The sequence below is a fragment of the Staurois parvus genome, unplaced genomic scaffold, assembly GCF_062004578.1.
Source record: "Staurois parvus isolate SC_StPar_1 unplaced genomic scaffold, SC_StPar_1.0 ptg000541l, whole genome shotgun sequence".
Lineage (NCBI taxonomy): Eukaryota > Metazoa > Chordata > Amphibia > Anura > Ranidae > Staurois > Staurois parvus.
In genome coordinates this window covers 36,209-62,578 of record NW_028318337.1, presented here as the reverse complement: position 1 = coordinate 62,578, position 26,370 = coordinate 36,209, and the positions used below count along the sequence as shown (strand labels likewise).

Genomic DNA, 26,370 nt, shown 5'->3' with positions numbered 1-26,370 from the left:
AAGACAGCTGATACTGCCATATTAGGAACTTTTAACATCACAGGATTCAACCTGCAATGTCTAGTTAAAGGGACATCTTCCTTTCTAAGGCCATTTGTTACACATATTAGGGTACCTACATATATTTATGACAGAGTAAACATTTACATAATTCTCTGCATACCATTTGTAACGCTGATGGTCCAGAGGGAGCTGAAGGCATAAAAGGATTCCCATCATGCACAGCAGAATCCAAGATGGACGCCAGCACATGGAGTAACATAACCTCAGGGAAAAGGTAGGACCTTGACACCCATACACTGATTCCTGCTCTTTTAGGGTAATAACGGGTAAGGTGTGGCAGCTTAGTTGTGCCCGCCAGTAGGTAAATTACTACACCTTCATCCATCAGGAGGCGCCGTGCTGTGCAGCACAAGGGTCTCAGCCTTTGGGCTAGGTGTATGTAAATTTATTGTATGTTTTCAGTATTTGTGGTTGTGTTTATTTGCCACATCTAAGTAAAATTCTGTTGTGGCAAAAGCTGATGTTGAGGTTGCTTTCCTCGTTTGTGACTTCACTGTATCCTGGGGAGCCCACCCGGTACACAGCTTACATAATGGAGAGATGCATTGGCAAGTTTGCTCCTTCATGAATCTCTGTGTACATATTCATGTGATGAACTAATGTGGTCACTAGTTTTCTGTTCCTGACTAGTCAGTGCGAGCTGTTTATATCCTTTCTATTTGGTATCATAGTTTCTCTAAACAATTGTTCATGCCTGTATGACCTGAAAACCCAAAAAATTAAAAAAACCTTTTGTAAACTTTGAAATTGAATCATTTTTTGGGGATACTTAGAATAAAGTGTTTAATGAACAAGCAAGTTAACACAAAAATGATGTGAAGTTAAAAATAGATCTCACCACATGAGTTAGATGTTCCAGTGATGGAAGCAGTGACAGCAGCTCTTTGTCTTTTTGGTTTCCAGTCCAGTGCTGCACTGGAAATCTATTGGTTAGCTGATGAAAAAGGCATTATATAAAGAACTTGTATATAGAATAGAAAAGATACTACAGTTTGTAGCTCCAGCTTAATGATCAGTAAAACTTGCATAAAAAGGGTAAACTTACATGGTATGGTAATGTATAAGCTACTGTTTGCAGTGCAACTGTCTTGGCCAGATCTCTCCATAGAATATTAAGGTCCTTCACATAAAAACCTGATACACACATACAATGGTCTTGATATAGTCTGTGTCTGCATTTAAGACAAAAATTATTATATATGTTATGCAAGGAACAATGAAGATTTTTTTTTTTGGCTGAAAAATAGATCCTCATAGAAATACTGCTACCCATAATGAACAAAACAAATTAAAATCAAATGAATTGCGCTGGGACTGCATTTGTCCCCACTGTATTTCTACCACTAGTATGTGTTGGGCTGAGTGCCAATTCTTCTCCATTATGATACCAGAGAAGGACCAGCAGTCAACGACAACTACTGTGCATTATAGCGATCTCCACCTGTTTAGACCTTTCACAAAGCTTAGCAGAGTGAAGTATTCAGTCAACTCCTTGAGATGTTCTATGACCAAATGCAACTCAAGAATGCCAAGCTGTGAAACGTTCATTTGTTAAAGGAAGCTGAATAATTAGGATCAAGTTCATATTTTCACAAAGCAACAGTCATCTTACGCAATTCAAAGGGTACTTCATTGATTAAAATCCATTCCTTACAATTCCTGTTTTTGCATATATATATATATATATATATATATATATATATATATATATATATTTGGAAAAGGGTCTTACAATAAACCATGTTGTAAGGCACATATGGGGTATGAAGCAAGGCCACTACTTAAAGGGTTAATTCGGCAAGACAAGTAGAAGAGGAATGAGTAACCGAGTAATGTAGTAAAGAGTACAGCAGCCTGTCATAAAACATGGTACCCGGAGGGACAGATGGGTCTCCAGTAGCAACGGAATTGGCTATCTCGCTTCCTCCCCAGTGGTCAACTGGCACCAAACCCACGCTACGAGACCTGCAGCTTAGCCATAAGGTAAGTGAAAGCAGGAGGAGTTAAGTGAGAGCACACATGAGGTGGGGTGGGGTAGTCCTTGGCAGGACCCCTTTCTGTCACTGGGAGGTAGGTGGCAGAGGTACGCTGGACAGAGCATAGGTTTAGCAGTGTCTCTCCTAAATGCGACATGTTACAGAAAGGTGTGCAGGGACACAGGACAAAAAATTTACAGAGGAACTCTGCATGCCACACCATTACATAGTGAACAACCCACCTCTGAGTCAGGGAACCACCATAATGTTTGACTTTCACATGAATGTGGCCCACGCTTGGTCCTGGGCATTGGTGGAGAGTGTGTGCACGGCGCAAGGTACCACCCACATGCAAGGCAAGTGGCCCTGCCCACATTTTTTAAAGCAGTACTTTCTAAAGCAGCTATTTTTACACAGCAACTCCTGGCTATCATTTTGCCTTTAAAGTAGAACTATAGGCATTTTTTTTATTTTGGATAGAGCAAGGAAGGGGGAGTTATAACCCCTGACCAGGGGTAGACTGACAACTCTTGGGGCCCCCGGGCAATAGGGGATCATGGGGCCCGTGTCCTTGCCCAAACTCAAAAAAGCCTATGAAAAAGGTACCAGGGGTATCTCATGGGGCCCCCTACTGACCCCGGGCCCTTGGGCAGTGCCCGAGTTTCCAAATGGTCAGTCTGCCCCTGTTTGCAGCATGCCCAGTGGTTTAATCCCAATTGAACTCTATTAACCAGATAAATATTTTCCAGGTGCATCAAGACAACAGGTCAATCAAACTCCTACAGTTCATTTTCTATTTAAAGCACCACAGCCTGAGTACAAAAACCTTTAGGTATAATTACCCTTTGCTTGCATACCTACCATCTATTGCACAAGGCCTCTCTATGCTGAAAACTACATTTCCTGTGCTGTAAGATAATGGTCCCAAAGTCCAAACACTGAAATCTCCTCCATGAACACCATAGGACATTTTTGAAAGGTTCAGGGGTATTCTAGGTTGTGAAGGTAAATTAATCAAGTATTTTGATATGTATTTTTACATTATTGAGGTAGGCCAGAGTATTTGCAGTATGGGGTGGAGTCTGTGCTGAAATCATCATGCTGCTGGACTGAGCAGTGGCTGAGTTGATTGTTTTGCTTGTATACTCTGCTGCTTAATGTGAGTCTCTCTCTTTGCCGCTAATAAAATTTAATAATATATTTATTTAGCTTTTTTTTTCTTTGGGGGGGAAGATACCTAAAAGTGCTCTATATATTTTTGTACTTATTATTCATTTAAATTATTCATCATGAATTTCCCTGTGTTGTTTGACCCTCCCCCCTTTCTTTCTCCCATATGTGGGGTTTTGGGGATTTCTTTTTTTAATTGGGATTGGATTTTCCCATAAAGCTATTTAGCACCCTTTTTAAAAAAAAATTCCATTAAATTTTTTTTTTTTTTTTTTAAAGCAGGTCATAGTAAAACATGAGTTTTCTAATTAAGGCCAAGGATGACTGCAACAACGCTGCAAGCCCTGACTATAAATACAGGTATCCTTTTCAGCTTAAGAAACCCACTAACACACACACATATATTGAACTGGATGGACTGGTGTCCTTATTCAACCTTGCCAGCAATGTACCTTCACATGTAGTTGTTTCATGGCACAGAATTAACACAACTGTTTCTGGTCTTCCTTACTCCTTTGCCATCTGTCTTCAAAAAGCCTGTCACTAATCACCTGTCTTCCTTATGTTCTATAATTTTATTATAAAATATTACTTATTCAACCTTAAAACCTCAGTCATTCATCTGTCATCCTTCACACCTGGGTCATTCATCAATTGTACTAAAAACCTTGGTCAGTCATTAGTTGTCCTTGACAAACATAATCAATAATCAGTTGTCATACTCATATCAGCCCCCTCCAAAGTTTGGTCACTTGTCTTCCTCCTATACACTTTGAAAGTCTCCTTCTGTCTTTTATCAGTCATTCCCAAATCCTTGGTCATTCTTGTCTTCCTCAGAAACCTTAGTGATTTTTCTTTATCCTCTTCACACATCCAATTCACTTCCTCATATCTCAGTTATCCCTTTAAATTCTTCTCATCCTCCTCTGAAACCCCTGCCACGTATCAGTGATCCAGGCATCTTCAAATTTAGAAGTTTGAGACACCATGACAGATAACTTGGAATTGTGTTAGCAAGGCTAAATGTCTGCATATAATGTGGACTACAGTGGCAGAACTGCCAGGAAAGGCACACAAGTTACTATGTTACTGTCAGCAATGCAATAAAATAAAAGGGTTCTAGACAAAGCTTGCCAGTGCAATCCTTCTAGGTCTTCTTTGTTGCTGTCCCTTAGTTTGGTGTAATTGGTTCCATGTAATTACAGCACCATACACGACTACTAAATGGCTAGCAGTGTCAGCTTGTCCAACCATAGTTGAAACATGACACATCCCAAGAGATTGCAGGACCAGTCCCACAGTGCAACGTGACCTAGTGCATGTGCAGTGGGAGCTTGCTGTGATTGCTCAGGAAGTTACAGCCAACTCCTAAATCCAAGATGGTACCACTGGGGAACCTCATTGGTGAGAAGAATTAAAGTACAGGCTACGAGAAAACAGCGCTGGACTGCAGGCACTGGTAAATACTCAATATTTTAAAGGGAACAGCTACAGAATTTGTAGCTGCTGACTTTTGATTTTTTTTTTTAAAAAGCCTAAAGTTTCTTTTTCATCTGAAGGCACATTCTCTTTCACCAGCCTACCTCCATGTTCCCTTCTAGGAAATGTTTTTCTCAGTGCAACTAAAGCCACTCCAAACTCCTTTTAAAAGCAAGCTGTAGTCTTGAGCCAAGCCAGGTAGCACTGCTGAATTTCACAAATACAGAGCAACAAGGCAATAGTGTAGAGCTTAATGCATTCATTTTCCCTTGTAAGGCTCCATGTACTCGGAACATTTGGAAAACACTTCTGAACGATGGAAACTGACTGCTGGAAAATGTAGGTTAATGTCTGTTTAGCCGCGTTTGCATACCACGTTTAGAAGCATTTTTTAAAGATAACATCAGAAGATCTTCCAAAATGCCCAGAATGCACTGAAAAACAGTAAAAAAATTAACTATTTCAGACATTTAGAGAAATAGAGCAGAAGCAGAGAGCAGTATGTGTTGAGATGACCTGTCTTTTCTGGTTGTATTCACTATGGATCCCATCATGAGCATAATGCGGCACGTTCTACCATTTTGTCCTTCACGCAAAGCCTGGAACTGACTGTGCTGGTGTACCAGGTCCATTTGAATACATAGAAAACCGCTTTGAATGCATTTCTGATGATGAAAAAAGGCTCTGGACAGCATTTGGATATAGAACAGTTACAAAATGCAAACGCCTATAAACGTGGTTAGCCGCGTTTGCACTCGTTTTCAAGGGTTTGGTGTTTGAAACGCTGATAAAATCTACTCCTGAACGCAAGTTTGGTGCGTTCCAAGAAACGACTATAAACTCAAATGCCTGTAAACGACTATGTGTACATGGACACATAGGAAAACATTAGGGAGAGTTCAGGGGCTGCTGAACAAAAAAAAAAAAAAAAACACAGAAAAGCTCCTGAACGGGAGTTTATCAGCTGCAGTGTACATGAACCCTAAGTGCTCAGAAGCACCTATTTACACTGATTTGAGGTGACTGTTGAATGAGATAGTTGATTCTAAACTGATAGGGCAACTGTAGTTAGAAATCCTGAAGCCACACGAGAATATCAGACAAATGATCGTCCATTTTTTTTTCAAGCCATTCTCATATATCGAGAATGAAGAGCTTATTAAAGTTACAAAAATTATCACATGACAGAATACAACTTTGAAAGTGATGTATTGTATTGTATTCTTTTGTTTCTGAGCATGCATGGTCTTGGTCACTCAATTGTTTTTGTATAAATACTATACTTACACGAAAATCATTTGCTCAGTTATCTTATGAGAAAAATTTTCCTGCTAATCCCTTCAGGTATTTTCACACGAACTGTTGTGGTTGGCTCTCGAAAGCTGTGTACTAATGATCAGATTATCAGACGACCGCTCCAAAAGTGTTTTTGTTTTGTACGATTTTCCCAATGTGCATACTAGTCATTATGCCCAGGAGGTAATTCTTAAGAAAACAGTTGAAGTATTTTTAAAGGTAAATGAGCATAGCAGCTCTTCATTACATCCACCACCAAGCACAGGCAATCCTGGTTTCAAATCAAGGTTTTCAACCAAGTTTCATTTTTTGGTAGCTTAAAGGATGATTAAACATTTGGATCATGCCCACATGTCTGATTGCTATCTAGTGTTTGTGACCCTGTTATGTATTGTTAAGTGCATGCTTCTGTAAAAGACAGTTAAATTTCACCTGATCACTGTTTTCTGTGGATCCAGGATCTCCATAATTTTTTCTCCATACTCCTTCCTTGCAGTTGTATATATAAATATCTGCATGAAAAGAGAATTGTGTTAGAACAAGTATTGGCGAGTTTGTTGAAAAAGTTAAAAAATTCTGTATGTCTCAATGACTGCATTTTTGTGTGGCATAACTGCCAGTTATATGAACTGTCATACACTATCTGAACTGTATATCATTTCAGAAGTTTACACAAATACTGCTGAAAGAATAGAAGCCGAATTGTAGTGGGTAAGCATGCTAGTCATATCACGGTTTACAATGTCAAATATGCAACTCTTTTTGATGCCATAGCTATTGCCATAGAATTCCACACTCAGCTTTGGGCCTAGAGAGAATGTACCTCCTTATTTTTCGATTTGTTAAAAATATACATCTAAATGGGCAGTAGAAAAAAGTGCTTGCTGGCCAGCCCAAAATTAGATCTTGGTAGCACAAGGGATTTTCAAGTGTTGTAATATAATGGCACTTGTGGGCCAGTACCTATAGCAGCAGTAATGCTCAACATTTAGAATTGTGGAAACATTTTTGCTGGTTTCCCTTTTCTGTCCACTTCTGAACGTTTGGGGTTACATTCAGCATAACATTGATGGAGGGGATGTTCGGAGTCATAGGGCACTTTATAGTTGAGGAAGCCTAAAACTATCTTTTCTTTCTTGGTAGATTGCACATTTAAAATATGGCTAGGATTATAAATCATTTTTACTCCAGTAATGCGTCATTATTCAGGTATGCCTGGGTCAGGTTCTAAATGTGACCAAAGCATGAAGGAACATAAAAACGCCTCTGTGCAGGAACTTCCTGTAATAAAGACCAATCACTGTTGTTCTCTCTATTTGTGCAAGGTAAATGGTCTGGTTTCCACCTCCCTCTTGTAGTTTTCTGCAGCCAGACTGTATTGGGTGGGCCTGCTGGTTCCCTCCCACAGTTCTTCTCTGCTCACAGGGTATGTGCAGCACAATGAGACCACTGCTAATTTTACAAGGTAATTGAGCTTGTAATCACATTTAATGCACACAGTGAATTTTAATCATTTGTGGCTATTGAAGATCATTTATAAATTACAGTTTTTGTGCCTGGAGTTCAGCTTTAAGGTTTAATACACAATTAAAAAACATTCAATGGCCTTGCCCTATTCCAAATTCAAACTTCTTGTCTGTAAGAATTACAGTTAAGTCTGTATACATTTCAGGTATTTACCAAAACATATTCATTATATAACTATAGCTTGAATATGGGCTGAAAGTGCACACTCTCAGGTTTAATTTGAGAGTGTGTAAATCCAAATTGGAGGAAGGGTTTAGGAATTACAGCTCTAAGAGTAGCCATCCCCCCTTTTTCAAGGGACCAAAAGTAATTGGACAATTGAAAAAATTGGTTTCATGGGCAGGTGTGGGCTACTCCTTCGTTATTTATTCATCAATTAAGCAGGTAAAAGGTCTGGAGTTGATTCTAAGTGTGGTATTTGCATTTAGAATCTATTGCTGTAAACCTATATCATGTGTTCAAAACATCTGTCCATGCAAGTGAAAAAGCCTATTGTAAGGCTTCAAAAATGAAACAAAACAAATCCATCAGAGAGATAGCAGCAACATTAGGAGTGGCTAAATCAACTTTGGTACATTCTGAGGGAAAAAAAAACAAAAAAAAAAAAACAACGCTGGTGAGCTCAGCAACATAAAAAAGGTATGGACGTCCACAGAAGACAACAGTGGTGGATGATCACAGGATCCTCTCTCATTTCTGGTAAAGAAAAACACATTCACAACATCCAGACAAGTGAAGGACATTCTCCAGGAGGTGGGCATATCATTGTCAAAGTCTACAATCAAAAGAAGACTTCATGAGAGCAAATACAGAGGGTTCACCACAAGGTGCAAACCATTCATAAGCCTGAAGAATAGAAAAGCCAGATTAGACTTTGCCAAACGACATCTAGAAAATCCAGACCAGTTCTGGAAAAGCATTCTTTGGACGAATGAAACTAAGAATAATCTGTACCAGAATGATGGGAAGCAGGGGTGGACTGACCATTCAGAAACTTGGGCACTGCCCAAGGGCCCAGGGTCAGTAGGGGGCCCCATGAGATGCCCCTGGTATCTTTCATAGGTTTATTTTGGTGTGGTTTGAGTGTGGGCGAGAACACAGGGGCCCCATGATCCCCTATTGCCCGGGGGGCCCCATGAGTTGTCTGTCCACCCCTGATGAGAAGAAAAAAGTGTGGAGAAGGCTTGGAACAGCTCATGATCCAAAGCACACAATGTCCTCTGTAAAACATAGTGGAGGCGGTGTGGATGAGAAAAAGGAGAGAAGCGCCTCTAAGTGCAATAAGTCTTTTAATTCAAGTCTAAATGTAGAAACACTCACATGTGTGAAGTAATCATAAGCTTAAAAACCGTGGTTAACAATAGTTAACGGTGGGGTGGTAACCCGGGTGAAGAGCCATCATCTTGCTGCGATGTGGGGTCAGCTCTCGGCTGGAACAGCGTGGTGGCTGGAGGGGAACAGCGGTGAGGCCGGCCTGCATGCACGTTCTCCCTCAGAGCCGGATGGAACGCACGCTGGAACGTAGCGGCGGCGTGCTCGTGATGACGTCAGATCCCAGGGTGCACTGCGACGCGTTCTGGAGCATGCACTGGCCGTGGAAGGCGGAAGTGCACTCCTTTTTCAAGCAGCTACTGCTACGTTCCATCCGGCTCTGAGGGAGGACGTGCATGCAGGCCGGCCTCACCGCTGTCCCCCTCCAGCCACCATGCTGGTCCAGCCGAGAGCTGACCTCCCCACATCGCAGCAAGATGACGGCTCTTCACCCGGGTTACCACCCCACCGTTAACTATTGTTAACCACGGTTTTTAAGCTAATGATTACTTCACACGAGTGTTTCTACATTTAGACTTGAATTAAAAGACTTATTGCACTTAGAGGCGCTTCTCTCCTTTTTCTCATCTACAGAAGTTGCTACAGCTTATTTGGAAGCCTTGCCCTCAGTGCCACACGGAATCCTACGCTCTTCATACAGTAGCCACTAATACCACGATCACCCCATACTACCATTTCCCAGGACTTTGCAGTGTTTGCGCTGTTACAACCCTTCCTCATTTTTTCTGAGGCAGTGTGGATGGCATGGGTATGCATGGCTTCCAGTGGCACTGGGTCATTGGTGTTTAATTATGATGTGACAGAAGACAGAAGCAGCCGGATGAATTCTGCAGTTTTTAGAGATATAGCCCAGATTCAGCCAAATGCAGCAAAGTTGATTGGACAGCGCTTCACAATACAGATGGACAATGATCCAAAACACGCTGCAAAAGCAACCCAGGAGCTTTTGAAGGAAAAGAAGTGAAATATTCTGCAATGGCTGAGTCAATCATCTGATCTCAACCCGATTGAGCATGCATTTCACTTGCTGAAGGCAACACTAAGGCATAAAGACCCACAAACAAAGAACAACTGAATACAGCTGCATTTAGAGCCTGGAAAAGCATCAGAAAGGAGAAACCACAGTCTTTGATAATCTCCATGGATTCCAGACTGCAGACAGTCATTGTAATTCCTAAACCCTCCAGTTTGGATGTACATACCCCTCAAATTAAACCTGAGAGTGTGCACTTTCAGCCCATATCCATTATATAACTATAGCTTGAATATGTTTTGGTAAATATGTGAAATAAAAACTAATATATATGGACCTAACTGAAAATAGTAGATATGGCACCTTGATTGTAAATGACCTGCAATCAGGTCATGTATGGAGTCCTAGTTAGCAAGTAGAGTTTTGTTAGATACCACGGAAAAATTGGTACAAATAGCACCCTACAAGCAAGTTTGATACGGTTACACATTTTGTTGAGGGGAAATAAAGATGGAGCAATGCTCTTCAAAAGCAGGCACTATTACTTTCATTTTCTGTGGTAACCACATATATGACTTGTGATTATCTACTAAATTACAATGCAGAACCCTGTGGGTCCTGGAAGAAGATGAGAAGGTTGTTTAGATCTTGTCCTCTATGAGACATCTGACAGCCTACAGCTATTCTAAAATTACAGGGTTTTTTTTATCCGTTCATACCTCATATAACTTACTAACAGCCTGGAGGAAGTTTTTGACATGAGGTCTCACTTTCAAATACACCTGAAATAGAACGATTGTCTATTTAATAAGTAGAATTACTTTGTAACATCAAGCATACTAGACATACATAATTGTGTTGTAGACAGCTCTATTCCTTATGGACCTTTAGCAGACTATATTTTTGCAGCTTTTTCATGAAGCAGCACAGCTGGATTAGTTAGTAGCACAGAAGCCATACGAGGAGGGGATGCAATCAGAAGATGTATAGGGGCCTGTACAGGACAGGAACCTAGCCTTTCAATCCCTTACTCCTGTGCCACTCTATTCGTCATCCCTATCTAACCTGGGCAGTATTGTCATGCACTCTGTGAAACCCCTCCCTTACATCTAAATTTCTCTGCAGGTGATGCTACCTGCAGGTGGAGTGGAGATTCAAAAAATATATTTGAAATTCTTCTGATTCCACAGATGCCAGCTATAAGACTCCAGAAAATCTTGCTGTGCAGAGATGAGAACTGCAGGTTTGGAATGAGGGACAATAGATTACTAGTATACAGAGATGTTATAATGTATGGCTTTATGAAAGCAATACCAGACTAAAGAACAAAAGGTCTTCAGTTTCTTGTATGGAGTTTACTTTTAACAATAAAAAGTACTCCCGTTTCCATGACTATGTAGTTTATTCAGTGAGGTCACTCAGCATTTTCAATTCTAAAGCTGGATTTTGGATGCCCAGGGCCACAGATTTGTTTTTTCCCGGGGGAAGGAGGTGGGGGTTGGCCTCAAGCACCTATAGGGAAACAATTAGCACAGTTCCCCCAGTATAGATCCCCCCCCCCCACAAGCTCCCCCAAATACAGATTCCTCCTCGCCCCCAACCAGTACAGATTTCCCCATCAACAGACCAGGAAAATGAAATGGTTTCACCAGAATAGGGACCTTATGGAGATATGATATAATTGTAACAAACTTAACAATTTTACCACATCAATGGGATGGCTTTGAACACATTTGTGAACAGCAATACTATCCATCCATATTGTAATCAATTGTCTAAAAATATTTTTCAGTTCTGTTGACAGCTGCACACTAGTGAAGTGTCACCAGAGAATGCCAAATGAGACCAGATTTTACAAACCTTGTAGAACGTGTCCTGGAAGGGTGTTAGAAATGTGTACTCTGCATCATCAAGTGGGATGAGTGAGCTCTGAACCAGGACTTCCTGCATGTAAGCACACATTTCAGAAAACGTAAAATGCTAATTCTATTGTATAAGTAAATCTGTGGGAAATACCAAAACAGTAGTTGCACATATGAAAAATCAAAATTGCATACTCAAATTTTATTAAAGTGGTGGTAAAGTTCAAATAAAAGCTGCTGACAGGCAGGGTTTATTTAACCCTAATGGTCTCTTCGGTCATAAATACCTCCTGCCTGTCAAAAGTAATGTGATCTGAGCATGCGCATGAGCATCTCAGACCACATTTATGGCTGTGCCACGGCAATGAGACTACCATGAACATGCACGGGAGTGATGTCACCTTAGCCCATCTATTCAAGCGACCAATGATATGGAACCTGGAAGGAAGACCGGATAAAGATGGAAGCACCAGGGACCGCAGGGGGTGGGGTTGTAGGAGGGCTTAGTTTGTAGGCAAATCTGTCATAATGCACTAGAAAGCAGTGCATAATAGTACATTATGAAAAAACCTGCAGGGGGGTCTTTTTAAAAAAAATTTCAAGGAGATTCACTATTGCTTTAACTTGAGGAATTATCAGAATAACTTACAAACTACTGTGTAAGAAGAAGCTGAGCTGTGACCCTTAGCATCACTCGGATGCTTGCATTCATCTTAGTTTCTTCATCTTAATTTGTAAAACTCAGCTGGAATCCGATTGGTTGCCCAGAGCAAAAAAACTTTTTATATTCCTAATTTAAAGATAGTAAGATTACAGAAATTCATATCGTTTGGATAATAAAATTTTTCCAAAATGTTACCCAACAGATATTATATTAATAAAATAATTACAATGCACTCATGTGGTCATCTTTCCCCCTTTGAGTGATTTTTAAAAAAAAAATTTCACTTGGTTTCAAAAATAAAAAGTTGTCCTTACCCAATTTCCCAAAAGGTTGAGAAGCCAAACTATCAACTGGAAAGGTGATGAGAGGAAAGACATCTTTTTCACTTTTGTGAAAATGTAATCACATACTGTATACACACACACACACACACACACACACACACACACACACATATACACACAGAAACACACAGTGCTCAGTATAAATGAGCACACCCCTTTTGGAAAATAAGATTTTAATCAATATCTCAATGAACACAAGAATAATTTCCAAAATTTTGACAAAACTGAGAGTTTTATAGAACATTTGTTTAGCTCATTACATGAAAGTGAGGTTGTCGGGGTTCGCCGCGGCGCTGGTCTCGGTGCAGGCGCAGTGCACCGCCCTGTGCAGGGACACGGGCACTAGGGCCAGGCCGATCGTGGCGATCGAGTTCACGCGCCTGGCTCCAATGACAGCGCAGGGCGGGATATTTAAATGGCCCTGAGCTGTCATTCAGTGCCTTCTGGTCTTATCCTGTATTGCGAACCTGTTTCTTGTAAGTTACTGACCTGGATTGTGCCTGACCCTGCTGTATTCTCCTGCCCAGACCCTTGCTTTGCCTGACCTCTCTCCTGGATGCCCCCTATTGGACCTGACCTGCTGTTGCTGACCTGGCGTGTGACCCGACTATTCTCTGCTCGCTGCTTTGTACTGCACCGTCCCCATAGTTACCGACCCGGCCTGCCTGACTTTGCACTTGCTCAGCCATCCATCCCTCTCAACGGGGTCTCCAGACCTCCTCATATCAGGCTGTCTCCCGTGGGAGCCCCTGGCAAATACCCCTACCACTGACGGGTATCCTCAGTAGTCACGACCTGGTCCCGGGGTACTCCAAGTCCATCCCCACCATCAGGGGCCCTGGTGAACAAGTACTCTGGGGCTTAGACTTAGTGCGCTGGGGACGCCTGATCAGTGGAGTGCCAGTGGTGTCGCCAGGCGGTCCCTTACAGTACCAGAAGGCCATGACTGAGCCTAGAGGAGGGCCCTCCCCGCTGGAGGAAATTTGCAGGCATCTATCTAACTTGACGCAGGCCGTAGCAGCCTTGCAGGACAAATGTATGCAGCTGGAAAATCGTTTACAGACCTGCTCCATATCTGACCCAGCCCCACAGGCCTCGGTTTCCGCACCCCCCTCTTGAGCCAGCTTCAGGGTTTCCGCCCCGCTGCCTATGGCGGAACCCCGAGTACCCTTTCCACAGGGACCACACACGCTTCAGGTCATTCCGTGAGTCCTGCCTCCTATTTTTTGAACTTCAACCCCGTACCTTTCTAATCTGTGAAGGTAGGATTTATAATCTCACTGTTGCAGGGTGAACTCCAAGATTGGGCCCATCGGCTAAGGGGAAACAATGACCCTCACCTGTGAACGGTCAATGATTTTTTTGAAGCGATGGCCATCCTGTATGATGACCCGCAGCGGGCAGCCTCTGCCGAAGCGACCTTATACACGCTCCGACAGGGCCGTCGGGCGGCAGAGGAATACGCCTCGGAATTTAGGCGTTGGATGGGGGATACACGCTGGAACGAGTTTGCTTTGCACACCAGTTCCGCATGGGGCTGTCAGAACCCCTAAAGGATGAGCTGGCCCGGGTGGAGGTTCCCGAGTCATTAGAGGACCTAATTGCCATGACGATAAAAATTGACCGAAGACTGCGGGAATGCAGGTTTGAGAGGTCCGGCCAGGGTCGCGGAAACACCTGGGGTCCATTCCAAGGCCCCAGCCAACCACCCAGACCAAGTGTCCAGAATCCACTTCCAGGAGACGTTCCAAAACCCATGCAACTAGGCCTGGCTCGGCCCAAAATTATCGCCAGAAGAACGCCAGCTGAGACGCTCTCAGAACCTCTGCCTCTACTGTGGGGAAGCCGGTCATATGGTACGATCCTGCCCTCAGAAAATGAGTAAGTGTACCTCTTTTTCTTCTTTGTCTATTGGCAATGTCAGTTCTTCCCAATACTTAGTTGTGCCCATCTCCTTTCAGCTTCCAGAAAGGACCGTGGAAGTGACAGCCATAATTGATTCAGGAGCATGCAGTTGTTTCCTGGATTTAGACTTTGCTCGCCAGCAGAAAATTCCCCTCCAACCCAGAAAGAGGGGCTTTAACATATTTTTGGCCGATGGCTCCCAGATAAAATCAGGAGTGGTTAATCAGGAAACTCCCCCCATTTCCACTACCATTGCCAACCAACACCAGGAATTCCTCCGCCTGGATGCCATTGCGTTACCTCTTTTCCCAGTCATTTTGGGGCTCCCGTGGTTACGGGCCCATAACCCCCAAATTGACTGGGAGACCGGGTCAATCTTGTTCCCTTCCCCATACTGTCAGGAACACTGTCGCACTTCGGACCCGGCAGGCCCCCAGGTCCTCCTATGCTCCAAAGGGGACTCTGATCTGAAACTGGTTATTCCCGCAGCATATCATGAATTCCTGGATGTATTCAGTAAACGAGGAGCAGATACTCTGCCTCCCCACCGCCCGTATGACTGTCCCATTGATCTGTTGCCCGGCTCCGAGATTCCTTTTGGGCAAATTTTTCCCCTATCTGAACTTGAATTGGGGGCCCTGAAGGAATATATAGAGGACAGTCTCCAGAAGGGGTTCATCCATCCCTCCACTTCACCAGCAGGGGCGGGGATCTTCTTCGTGGAAAAAAAAAAGACAAGTCTCTGAGAACGTGTATCGACTACCGGGAGCTGAACAGGGTCACGATTAAAAATCGTTACCCATTACCGTTGGTACCAGAGTTATTTCAGAGCCTGAAGGCTGCGGTCATATTTACTAAACTTGATCTAAGGGGGGCCTACAACCTGGTTCTCATAAGGGAGGGGGACGAGTGGAAGACGGCGTTCCGTACCCGGTTTGGGCATTTCGAATACCTGGTCATGCCATTTGGGCTGTGCAATGCACCAGCCACATTTCAACATTTTGTAAATGATATTTTCAGGGATTACCTGGACATTTTTGTTATCGTTTACCTTGACGATATACTGATCTTCTCATCCTCCCTGAAGGATCACAGGATACATGTGGCAAAGGTGTTGGGGCGGTTGCGTCAGCATGGATTATACGCCAAGGCAGATAAGTGTTGCTTTGAGCAATCTAGCATTACGTTCCTGGGTCTGATTATCTCCACCGCGGGGGTCGCGATGGACCCTCAGAAAGTCTCTGCGATTTTGGAGTGGCCTGTACCCACGGACAAAAAGGGCGTCCAGCGGTTTATCGGGTTTGCAAATTTTTATTGGAAGTTCATTAAGAACTTCTGGTCTCCCCCATAACTCAGCTAACCAGACTTGGAACCCGGTTCAGATGGACGCCGGAGGCTCAGGAAGCCTTTGAGGCCTTGAAGAAGCTCTTTACCTCGGCACTCATTCTGGGCCATCCGGACACTGCCCTGCCCTACATCTTGGAAGTAGATGCATCAGAGAATGCGGTGGGGTCCATCCTGTCCCAGCGAAAAGGCACCAAAGAATTACTCCATCCCATAGTGTTCTTCTCGAGGAAACTTACCCCAGCTGAGAAGAATTACGATATCGGCGATCGGGAGTTGTTAGCCATCAAAACAGCATTCGAAGAATGGAGGTACCTGCTAGACGGTGCCTCACACCCCATCTTGATCTTCACAGATCACAAGAATCTTGAGTACCTGAGGACCGCCAAACGTTTACGCCCACGACAGGCGAGATGGGCACTGTTCTTCTCCAGGTTCACTTTTCACATCACGTACAGGCCCGGATCTAAAAATACGAAACCTGATGCACTATCACGCATGTTTGAGGACTCCAAAGAAGAACCGGTACCTGATACTATTCTGTCTTCAGGAAATTTCTTGGCGCTCCAGACTGACCTTTGGTCCAAGCTAATGGAGGCATCCACGGCCGTGTCAACCCCAGTTGGGGTGTCCCTCCAGAGCAAGGGGGGACTCCTATGGAAGGAAAAATTAATCATGGTTCCTGAAGAGGTCCGAACCCTTGTCTTGGGACATTGCCATGACCACCCGATGGCAGGACACTTTGGCCCAGCCAAGACCCTGGAGCTTCTCCAACGCTCTTTTTGGTGGCCGAGCATGGCCAAGGATTGCAAGCTCTATGTAAGATCCTGTACCATCTCCCAGAAAAACAAGCCATCGAGGAACAATGCTTGGGAACTGCTGCGGCCTTTGCCGATTCCCGAACGACCTTGGCAAAGGATCGCGATGGACTTTATAGTCGAGCTCCCACAGTCCCAAGAACACACCGCAATCTTTGTGGTCGTTGATTGATTATCGAAGATGGCTCACTTTGTACCATTGAGGAAGACTCCGTCAGCATCCGAGACTGCGCGAATATTTATCCAAGAAATTGTAAGACTACATGGAGTCCCAGAGGACATTGTCTCTGATCGAGGGGTCCAATTCACATCTAGATTTTGGAGGGCCCTGTGCAAGGCTCTGGATATCAAGTTATCCCTCTCCTCTGCTTTCCACCCTCAGACCAACGGACAGACCGAGAGGACCAACCAGACCCTGGAACAATACTTGCGTTGCTACACGTCCTTCCTTCAGGTTAATTGGTTACCACTTTTACCATTGGCGGAATTTGCATATAACAACGCAAGCCATTCAGCAACAGGGCAATCTCTGTTCTTTTCTAACTACGGATTTCACCCTGTCTTTCTCCCTGATTTGGTCTCTGAATGCCCAGTTCCGGCAACACAAGACGCATTAACCTTTTTCTCCTCAAACAACAAGGTATTACAGGAAGCCATCGCTCGGGCCCAGGACGAGAAGAATGCGTTTAACAAGAAACGAAGGGGGGACCTGGTGCTGCAGCCTGGGGATAAGGTATGGTTGGCAACAACCAACTTGAGAATGCTATGTCCCTCGAAGAAATTGGGACCTAAATTTGTGGGGCCTTTTTGTGTGAAACGAATGATCAACGAGGTGGCATATGAACTTATCCTTCCTGAAACATTCAAAATTCATCCAGTTTTCCACGTGTCCTTACTTAAACCAGTGATTTCAGATACCTTCCCAGAATGAGAATCCAGACCTCTGGAGGCCATAACGGTTGGACAAGAAGAATTTGAGGTGGAAACGATCCTGAAGTGCCAAAGGAGGGGGGGCCAGTACCAATTCCTAATTAAATGGAAGGGCTATGGTCCGGAGGATAATTCCTGGGAACCATCCCACAATGTTCATGCGCCTAGACTTGTCCGGGAGTTTCTTCGTGATCACCCGTGGTGGAGAGATCGGGTAGGCATCCGGAGGTTGCCCGTGGGGGGGCAATGTCGGGGATTGCCGCGGCGCTGGTCTCAGCGCAGGCGCAGTGCACCGCCCTGTGCAGGGACACGGGCACTAGGGCTGGGCCGACCGCGGCGATCGAGCTCGCGCATGCGCCGTAGAGGCCGTGGGCGCTCGCCTGGCACCAATGACAGCGCAGGGGGGGATATTTAAATGGCCCTGAGCTGTCTTTCAGTGCCTTCTGGTCTTATCCTGTATTGCGAACCTGTTTCTTGTAAGTTACTGACCCGGATTGTGCCTGACCCTGCTGTATTCTCCTGCCCAGACCCTTGCTTTGCCTGACCTCTCTCCTGGATGCCCCCTATTGGACCTGACCTGCTGTTGCTGACCTGGCGTGTGACCCGACTATTCTCTGCCCGCTGCTTTGTACCGCACCGTCCCCATAGTTACCGACCCGGCCTGCCTGACTTTGCACTTGCTCAGCCATCCATCCATCCATCTCAACGGGGTCTCCAGACCTCCTCATATCAGGCTCTCTCCCATGGGAGCCCCTGGTGAATACCCCTACCACTGACGGGTATCCTCAGTGGTCACGACCTGGTCCCGGGGTACTCCAAGTCCATCCCCACCATCAGGGGCCCTGGTGAACAAGTACTCTGGGGCTTAAACTCCATGCGCTGGGGACGCCTGATCAGTTAAGTGCTAGTGGTGTCGCTGGGCGGTCCCTTACAGAGGTTAATCATATAACTTAGATTACAAAATCTTCAGTTTTACTCAAAATTAGTTGATGCAAAAATGAATACACAGCACAACAAAACCTACTCCATCTAGTATTTTGTATGACCTCCATGATTTGTAAGGATAGCACCAAGTCTTTTAGGCATGGAATGAACACATTGGCGACATCTTGAAGAATGGAAAAAGATAGATGTTCCAATAACGACTTCTTTTAGAGCCTGGATGCTGGATGGAGAGTGATGCTCAAATTATCTATTCAGAATTCCTCATAGGTGTTCGATTGGGTTCAGATCCGGAAACATACTTGGCCACTGAATCACTTTCACCCTGTTCTTCAGAAATGCAACAGTGGCCTTAGATGTGTGTTTTGGATCATTGTCATGTTGAAAAAGTGCATGACCACCAAGGGCACGGAGTGATGGTAGCATCTTCTCTTTCAATATAGAGTAATCCATCTGTGAATTAATTATACCATCAATGAAATGCAGCTCCCCGACACTGTCAGCACTCATGCAGCCCCACAGAAGGACACTGCCACCACCACAATTCACTGCAGGCACCATGCATTTTTCTTTGTACTCCTCACCTTTGGGATGCCATACAGTTTTGAAGCCATCAGTGGCAAAAACATTTATCTTGGTTTCATCACTCCAGAGTACATAGTACTTCTTTTTCAGCATGGGCTCTGGCAAATTCTAGGCGGGCTTTTTTTTTGCATGGTCTTTAGGAGAGGCGTCCTTCATGGATGACACCCATGCATGCCATTCCTCTGCAGTGTATGCCGTTTTCTGTCATGGGAAACAATCACAACAGTTTGGCCTTTTACTTCTTTAGTTAACTGCAGTGAACTTGCATGACGATTTTCTTCAACCCTTCTCATTAGAAGATGCTCCTGTCGAGGTGTTAACTTCTGTGGACAGCCTGGATGTCTCTGTGAAATGGTTGCAGTTCCATCTTTGTTAAATTTTTGTATCACTTTTGCTACAGTTTTCTGAGAATTAAAGCTTTGCTGATATTCTTGTAGCCTACACCTTTCTTGTGTAAATTATTTTCTCTCTTTCTCAGGCCTTGTGACATTTCTCTTCCGTGTGGTACCATTGCTCACAGCATGAAATGGGAAGGTTTTCTTTGTTAAGCATCACCCTTTTACAATCAGCTGTCTGCTGGACACCTGTTTAATGCATAATTAGACTCACCTGTAGTTGTATTCTTGTTAATTAGGATTTTGCTGTCTAAAATGTGGCTTTTAAGACTTTCATTGGGGTGTATTCATTTTTACAACATGGTCTTGAATGGATTTGTTAAGAACAATACTTTTTTGTGTGTGCAAATCAATGTGTAGTATAGTGTCCCATAGAAACTGAAGGAAAGGAAAAGAAAAAGGAACAGGTTTTTCTGACAAATCTGTTGGGGTGTACGTATTTATGCTGAACACTAATATATATCAATCACACACATATATCATATATACAGGTGAAACTCAAAAAATTAGAATATCGTGCAAAAGTTCATTTATTTTAGTAATGCAACTTAAAAAGGTGAAACTAATATATGAGAGAGACTCATTACATGCAAAACAAGATAGTTCACGTTTGTCATAATTGTGATGATTATGGCTTACAGCTCATGAAAACCCCAAATCCACAATCTCAGAAAATTAAAATATTGTGAAAAGATGCAATATTCTAGGCTCAGAGTGTCCCACTCTAATCAGCTAATTAAGCCATAACACCTGCAAAGGGTTCCTGAGCCTTTAAATGGTCTCTCAGCCTGGTTCAGTAGGAATCACAATCATGGGAAAGACTGCTGACCTGACAGCTGTGCAGAAAACCATCACTGACACCCTCCATAAGGAGAGAAAGCCTCAAAAGGCAATTGCAAAAGACGTTGGATGTTCCCAAAGTGCTGTATCAAAGCACATTAATAGAAAGATATGTGGAAGGGAAAAGTGTGGAAGAAAAGTTGCACAAGCAGCAGGGATGACCGCAGCCTGGAGAGGATTGTCAGGAAAAGGACATTCAAAAGTGTTGGGGACTTTCACAAGGAGTGGACTGAGGCTGGAGTCAGTGCATCAAGAGCCACCACACACAGACAGATCCTGGACATGGGCTTCAAATGTCGTATTCCTCTGGTCAAGCCGCTCCTGAACAACAAACAACGTCAGAAGCGTCTTACCTGGGCTAAAGAAAAACAGACCTGGTCTGTTGCTCAGTGGTCCAAAGTCCTCTTTTCTGATGAGAGCTACTTTTGCTTCTCATTTGGAAACCAAGGACCCAGAGTATGGAGGAAGAATGGAGAGGCACACACTGCACGATGCTTGAAGTCCAGTGTGAAGTTTCCACAGTCTGTGTTGATTTGGGGAGCCATGTCATCTGCTGGTGTTGGTCCACTGTGCTTCATTAAGTCAAGGGTCAACGCAGCCATCTACCAGGAGATTTTGGAGCACTTCATGCTTCCTTCTGCAGACGAGCTTTATGGGGATGCTGACTTCATTTTCCAGCAGGGCTTGGCACCTGCCCACACTGCCAAAAGCACCAAAACCTGGTTCAATTACCGTGGGATTACTGTGCTTTATTGGCCAGCAAACTCGCCTGACCTGAACCCCATAGAAAATCTCGGGGCATTGCCAAGAGAAAGATGAGAGACCGAATAATGCAGATAAGCTGAAGGCCACTATTGAAGCATCCTGGTCTTCCATAACACCTCAGCATTGCCACAGGCTGATAGCTTCCATGCCATGCCGCATTGAGGCAGTAATTGCTGCAAAAGGGGCCCAAACCAAGTACTGAGTACATATGCATGCTTATACTTTTCAGAGGTCCGATATTGTTCTATGTACAATCCTTGTTTTATTGATTGCATGTAATATTCTAATTTTCTGAGATTGTGGATTTGGAGTTTTCATGAGCTGTAAGCCATAATCATCACAATTATGACAAATCACGGCGTGAACTATCTTGTTTTGCATGTAATGAGTCCATCTCATATATTAGTTTGACCTTTTAAGTTGCATTACTGAAATAAATGAACTTTTGCACGATATTCAAATTTTTTGAGTTTCACCTGTACATACACACACTATTATGCTAAAAGTATTGGGACGCCTGCTGTACACGCACATGAACTTTAATGGCATCCCAGTCTTAGTCCGAAGAGTTCAGTATTAAGTTGGCCCACCCTTTGCAGCTATAACAGCTTCAACTCTTCTGGGAAGGTTGTCCACAAGGTTCAGGAGTGTGTCTGTGGGAATGTTTGACCATTCTTCCAGAAGCGCATTTGTGAGGTCAGGCACTGATGTTGGACGAGTAGGCCTGACTTGCAGTCTCCACTCTAATTCATCCCACAGGTGTTCTATCGGGTTGAATTCAGGACTCTGTGCAGGCTGGTCAAGTTCATCCACCCCAAATTCACTTATCCATGTCTTTATGGACCTTGCTTTGTGCACTGGTGCGCAGTCATGTTGGAACAGGAAGGGGCCATCCACAAACTGTTCCCACAAAGTTGTGAGCATAAAATTGGCCAAAATGTCTTGGTATGCAGACTCCTTAAGAGTTCCCTTCACTGGAACTAAGGGGTGAAGCACAACCACTGAAAAACAACCCCACAACATAATCCCCCCTCCACCAAACATTACACTTGGCACAATGCAGTCAGTCAAGTACCATTCCCCTGGCAACTGCCAAACCTAGACATGTCCATCAGATTTCCAGACAGAGAAGTGATTCATAACTCCAGAGAACATGCCTCCACTGCTTTAGAGTCCAGTGGTGGTGTGCTTTACAACACTGCATCTGACATTTTGCATTGCACTTATTAATGTAAGGCTTGGATGCAGCTGCTCAGCCATTGAAACCCATTTCATGAAGCTCTCTACGCACTGTTGCTGTGCTAATCTGAAGGCCGCAAGTTTAGAGGCCTTTAGCTATTGACTCTGGAGGCGCTAACCCTGCTCTATCATTTTACATTGCTTATCACTTTGTAGCTGTGTTGCTGCTGTTCCCAGCTGTGTCCACTTTATTACATTACCACTAACAGTTGACAGTGGAATATTTAGTAGCAAGGAAATTTCACAGATGGACCTATTGCACCGGTGCCAGCCTATCATGGTACCATGCTTAAATTCACTGAGTTCCTGAGAGCGACCCATTCTTTCACAAATGTTTGTAGAAGCAGTATGCATGCCAAGGTGCTTGATGTTATACACCTGTGGCCATGGAGGTGATTGGAACACCGGAATCCAATGATTTGGAGGGGTGTCCAAATATTTTGGCAATATAGTGTGTGTGTGTGTGTATATATATATATATATATATATATATATATATATATCTATATATCTATATATCGATCGATCAGCTGTATTCTCTTGATAATTTACCAGATCTACGATGAGGGTGTACTCTGGAGCACTTCGGGTTTTAAAAGGTATGTCCTTCTTCCTCAGGTGCAGAGTGCGTGAAGCTGCTTGAGCATTACACATAAAACTGTATCTGAAAAGAAGAATGTTCTGCAATTACTACTTTTTCTTGTAAAACATGTTGTAATACAGTAAATAAATATACTCACAGATTTAAGTGATGTCCAGAGTTACCTTTCGGGATATTACTAAAGTACTGATGATCTGGAACAGGTACCAGGTTTCCTTCTACATGTTCAAGTAAAGTGCAGTCATCTGAAACAGGTCAGTAAAGATAGATCACTAGATATACAGTAATATGGCACAACCCATTTCCTCTTGCATACAGTGAGATCCTACCTATTGTAGGGGTTGTTTGTTGGGACCCACAGAGGAAGGATTAAAAATAAAACTTGTAAAGGAAAAAAACTGCTCCAGGCATGGCTGAACACATCAGTACATTAACCAATTTCAATGGAATTGCAATGGCCATAACAGACTAAGCAAGTACCCCAGAGTGCAACAATACTTTATAAAGATTTAGGATAATGTAGCATTAGGATAATTTCTAAAATGATAATACAGAGACTGCAAGAGCCTAATACCAGGTGACATTCAATGCTTTCAATTCTTGCATTTAAAAAAAGGTGGCAGCCTAAACATGTGTCCAGTGTTCCTGAAACCCACCAGAGGGAGAAGACTCTATAGCAAACTTCTGAGTGGTCAGAATCCATTAGCCACCACCTTTGCTGTACTCCCATTAAAAAAAAAAAAAAAAAAAAAAAAAAAAAAGACTGCACCATCCCAATCTGGGATACCCAGGGATTTGTTTTGATGTTTATTCCCTTTTCCACTACAAAAACTGGCCAGTGAGAGGAAGTAAAGAGGAACTGTGTATACATCCCATATAGATTTGACAAATGCAGTTTGTAAATTGTTACTATTGCAACTGCTGTTAGTCTTTATTTATGGTTATTGTTAGTTATTTGCTTTGATGGACATTCAACACAAATAACTATCTTTTCTCTCAGTTTTGGTGTGGCAGAGGGTGCAGTATTGCTTGAAGGGTCATTTTCACTAAGAACCCATACATTGTTGGCTCCTCTGAAGGTATGCACTATATGTGTTACATGTATAAACAGGATTCTCTCTGTTGGATAGCTATATATTTAGATTTAGAATGCTGCAGGCCTCTAATAAATGATCAAAACTGTGGCTAGTCACAGGTACTTGAAATCTTGGCATTCTTTGCTGAGGTTCACATGCAAGTGACTATTAGTGGTCCACATCAGACCCTGAATCAACTGAGCCTTTATTATGTAGCAACCCTCCTAGGTAGGTGCTAGGATTAGATAGATAGGATTAGTTATGATTTTGATAGGTAAATATAGTTGTCACTCTGTAGAGGACTGTAATTATTGCTAGGTAAAAGTATAGTAAGCTCAATGTATTGAGTGAGCTGTGATCATCTACTGAAGTCTGCTTTGTGTGCTCAGGTGCTGCTAGTATGCATAGCTTCCTCTGTACCCAGGAAACTACAGAAGCTTCTGGATGATAGGTGTTGGAGTTATGCAGCTAGCAGCATGAATATTGATATAGCCTCAGCCTATACCAGAGAGAGGAGCTCTAAGGCATGCTGGGTAACTGCTGCTGTAGGCCTCAGGGGGCTACCCGTGGCCTGAATTGCTGAGACCTGGGTTCTGCTATGCTGACTACGGTCTACTGCAGATCTGGTCGGATATCATGGAGGAAGGCATCCCCTTGACCCTTTTGAGTACAGACATCCCTAAGCATCTTAGAGACTGTGTGCTGTTTAACCCCCTTCTGGTGCTAGGAAGTCAACTGAAGGTTTAGCAAAAGGTAATACTGACTGGCTTTGTCTATCTGCCCACTACTACTTAAATGGACACTGCTCTGGAGCTCTAAAGAAGTCACTACTTGTTGCTACTGCTTAAAGCTGAAGTGTACTGTTTGATTCAAGCATATAGCTTGTCCTGAAGATTGAACAATGTCCTCAGTGTACATAGTTCCTAATCTGGAGTATCCCACTCATCTCCATCAACCCTATCCCTACTCTTCTAAAAACCAAAAAAAAAAAGACTGACTATTGGAGAAACAAATGAATGAGCCTATGTGCCTGACTGTGTGGCAAGGTATTCAGGGAGAACCTGGACAGTATTCCAGCGGCTCCTATGGGGGTAGCTCTACAATTATAAAACCTAATTTTACTAATGTACTTACCAGGACAGCTGATGGGAAGTCGGTAGAGAACCACAGGCGAGTTGTAAATAGGTGCCTGCTCTGGAGAGGATTCATCCAGCTGAAAATGTACTCTAGCAGATCGCTGTATATGTGGGGAATCTGGAGAGATGGAAATAAAGGTCATTAACCACAACATTTTTTTTTATACTTGTTGGTCCCAGGCACACATACTAATATCACAAATCCAAACTCTATTTTAAAATCAAATACACTGATAATAGTTGAGGAACACATCACAAACAGATTTAATTATAGAAATGATGGGCACCTTAGCCTTGTTGGCAATATAAAGCATAGGATAGGCTATGGAGAAGGTTTATAAAAAGACATTCACCGATCATTTACTGGTGGTAAATCATGGACGGTGTAGAAAATCATTCACAAGGAAGACTCACCTGCAATTAATAGTAAGTGAATGTGACTTTCACTGGTTTATAAATATGTTCCATGTGTATGGTAGGACTGGTCCGCCTTTAAATATAGTCAATCAGCTATGTGAATTTGCTGGTTTAACAGCTTTAAATCAATAAACTGCTTATATTCCCAATTTCCTGTAACCCATGGCAACATTGCTCATCCAAAGACAAACCAAAACAAGATAACGGGACAAATCATAAACCTTGCATTTGGGTTATGAAGGATTAGATACAAGAAGGGAGACATCCTAAAAGATTACAAAGTGACCTGGCAGTGGGCAGACTAAGAAGCAACTGCTCAGTATATGTCTGGGATTGAAGGGGTTATGCTGTGTGTTAGATAAAACAATACTGGACTGGCAGCAGGACATCTTCTGGTTTCAATTAACATAGCACACCTATGGCAATTGGTAAAGCACAGTAATCTGAGAACATAGTACCCTAATGTTGATAAAAACTATTGTAATGCTGTATAATATGTCATTTAAAACACAAATACAAACGTATATAATTAGAGTACTAATATGAAAGTTACCATAACCAGGGCCTTTTTTTCTCGAAGAATAGGTGCCGTTAATCTCTCCACCCTGGCCTACGTCTGAGCACCATTCCTGGTCTCTGTCCCCTATCCACCTAGTACCACTCTTTTTAGACATTACAGAGCCAAGCATAA

General features: G+C 43.2%; 1 protein-coding gene across 1 annotated transcript in view; it reads right to left on the bottom strand.

The window, feature by feature from the left end:
• LOC149451379 (CTD small phosphatase-like protein 3) overlaps positions 1-26,370 on the bottom strand; it is a 64,343-nt gene that overhangs the window by 9,887 nt on the left and 28,086 nt on the right. Inside the window, exons 3-10 of the mRNA XM_089690730.1 lie at positions 25,261-25,380; positions 23,190-23,295; positions 23,002-23,113; positions 11,677-11,760; positions 10,536-10,598; positions 6,417-6,496; positions 1,109-1,235; positions 902-997 (exon numbers count right to left, since the gene is read on the bottom strand). Of these exons, the coding sequence (XP_089546856.1) occupies positions 902-997; positions 1,109-1,235; positions 6,417-6,496; positions 10,536-10,598; positions 11,677-11,760; positions 23,002-23,113; positions 23,190-23,295; positions 25,261-25,380 (788 nt within the window). The remainder of the gene's footprint in view (positions 1-901; positions 998-1,108; positions 1,236-6,416; positions 6,497-10,535; positions 10,599-11,676; positions 11,761-23,001; positions 23,114-23,189; positions 23,296-25,260; positions 25,381-26,370) is intronic.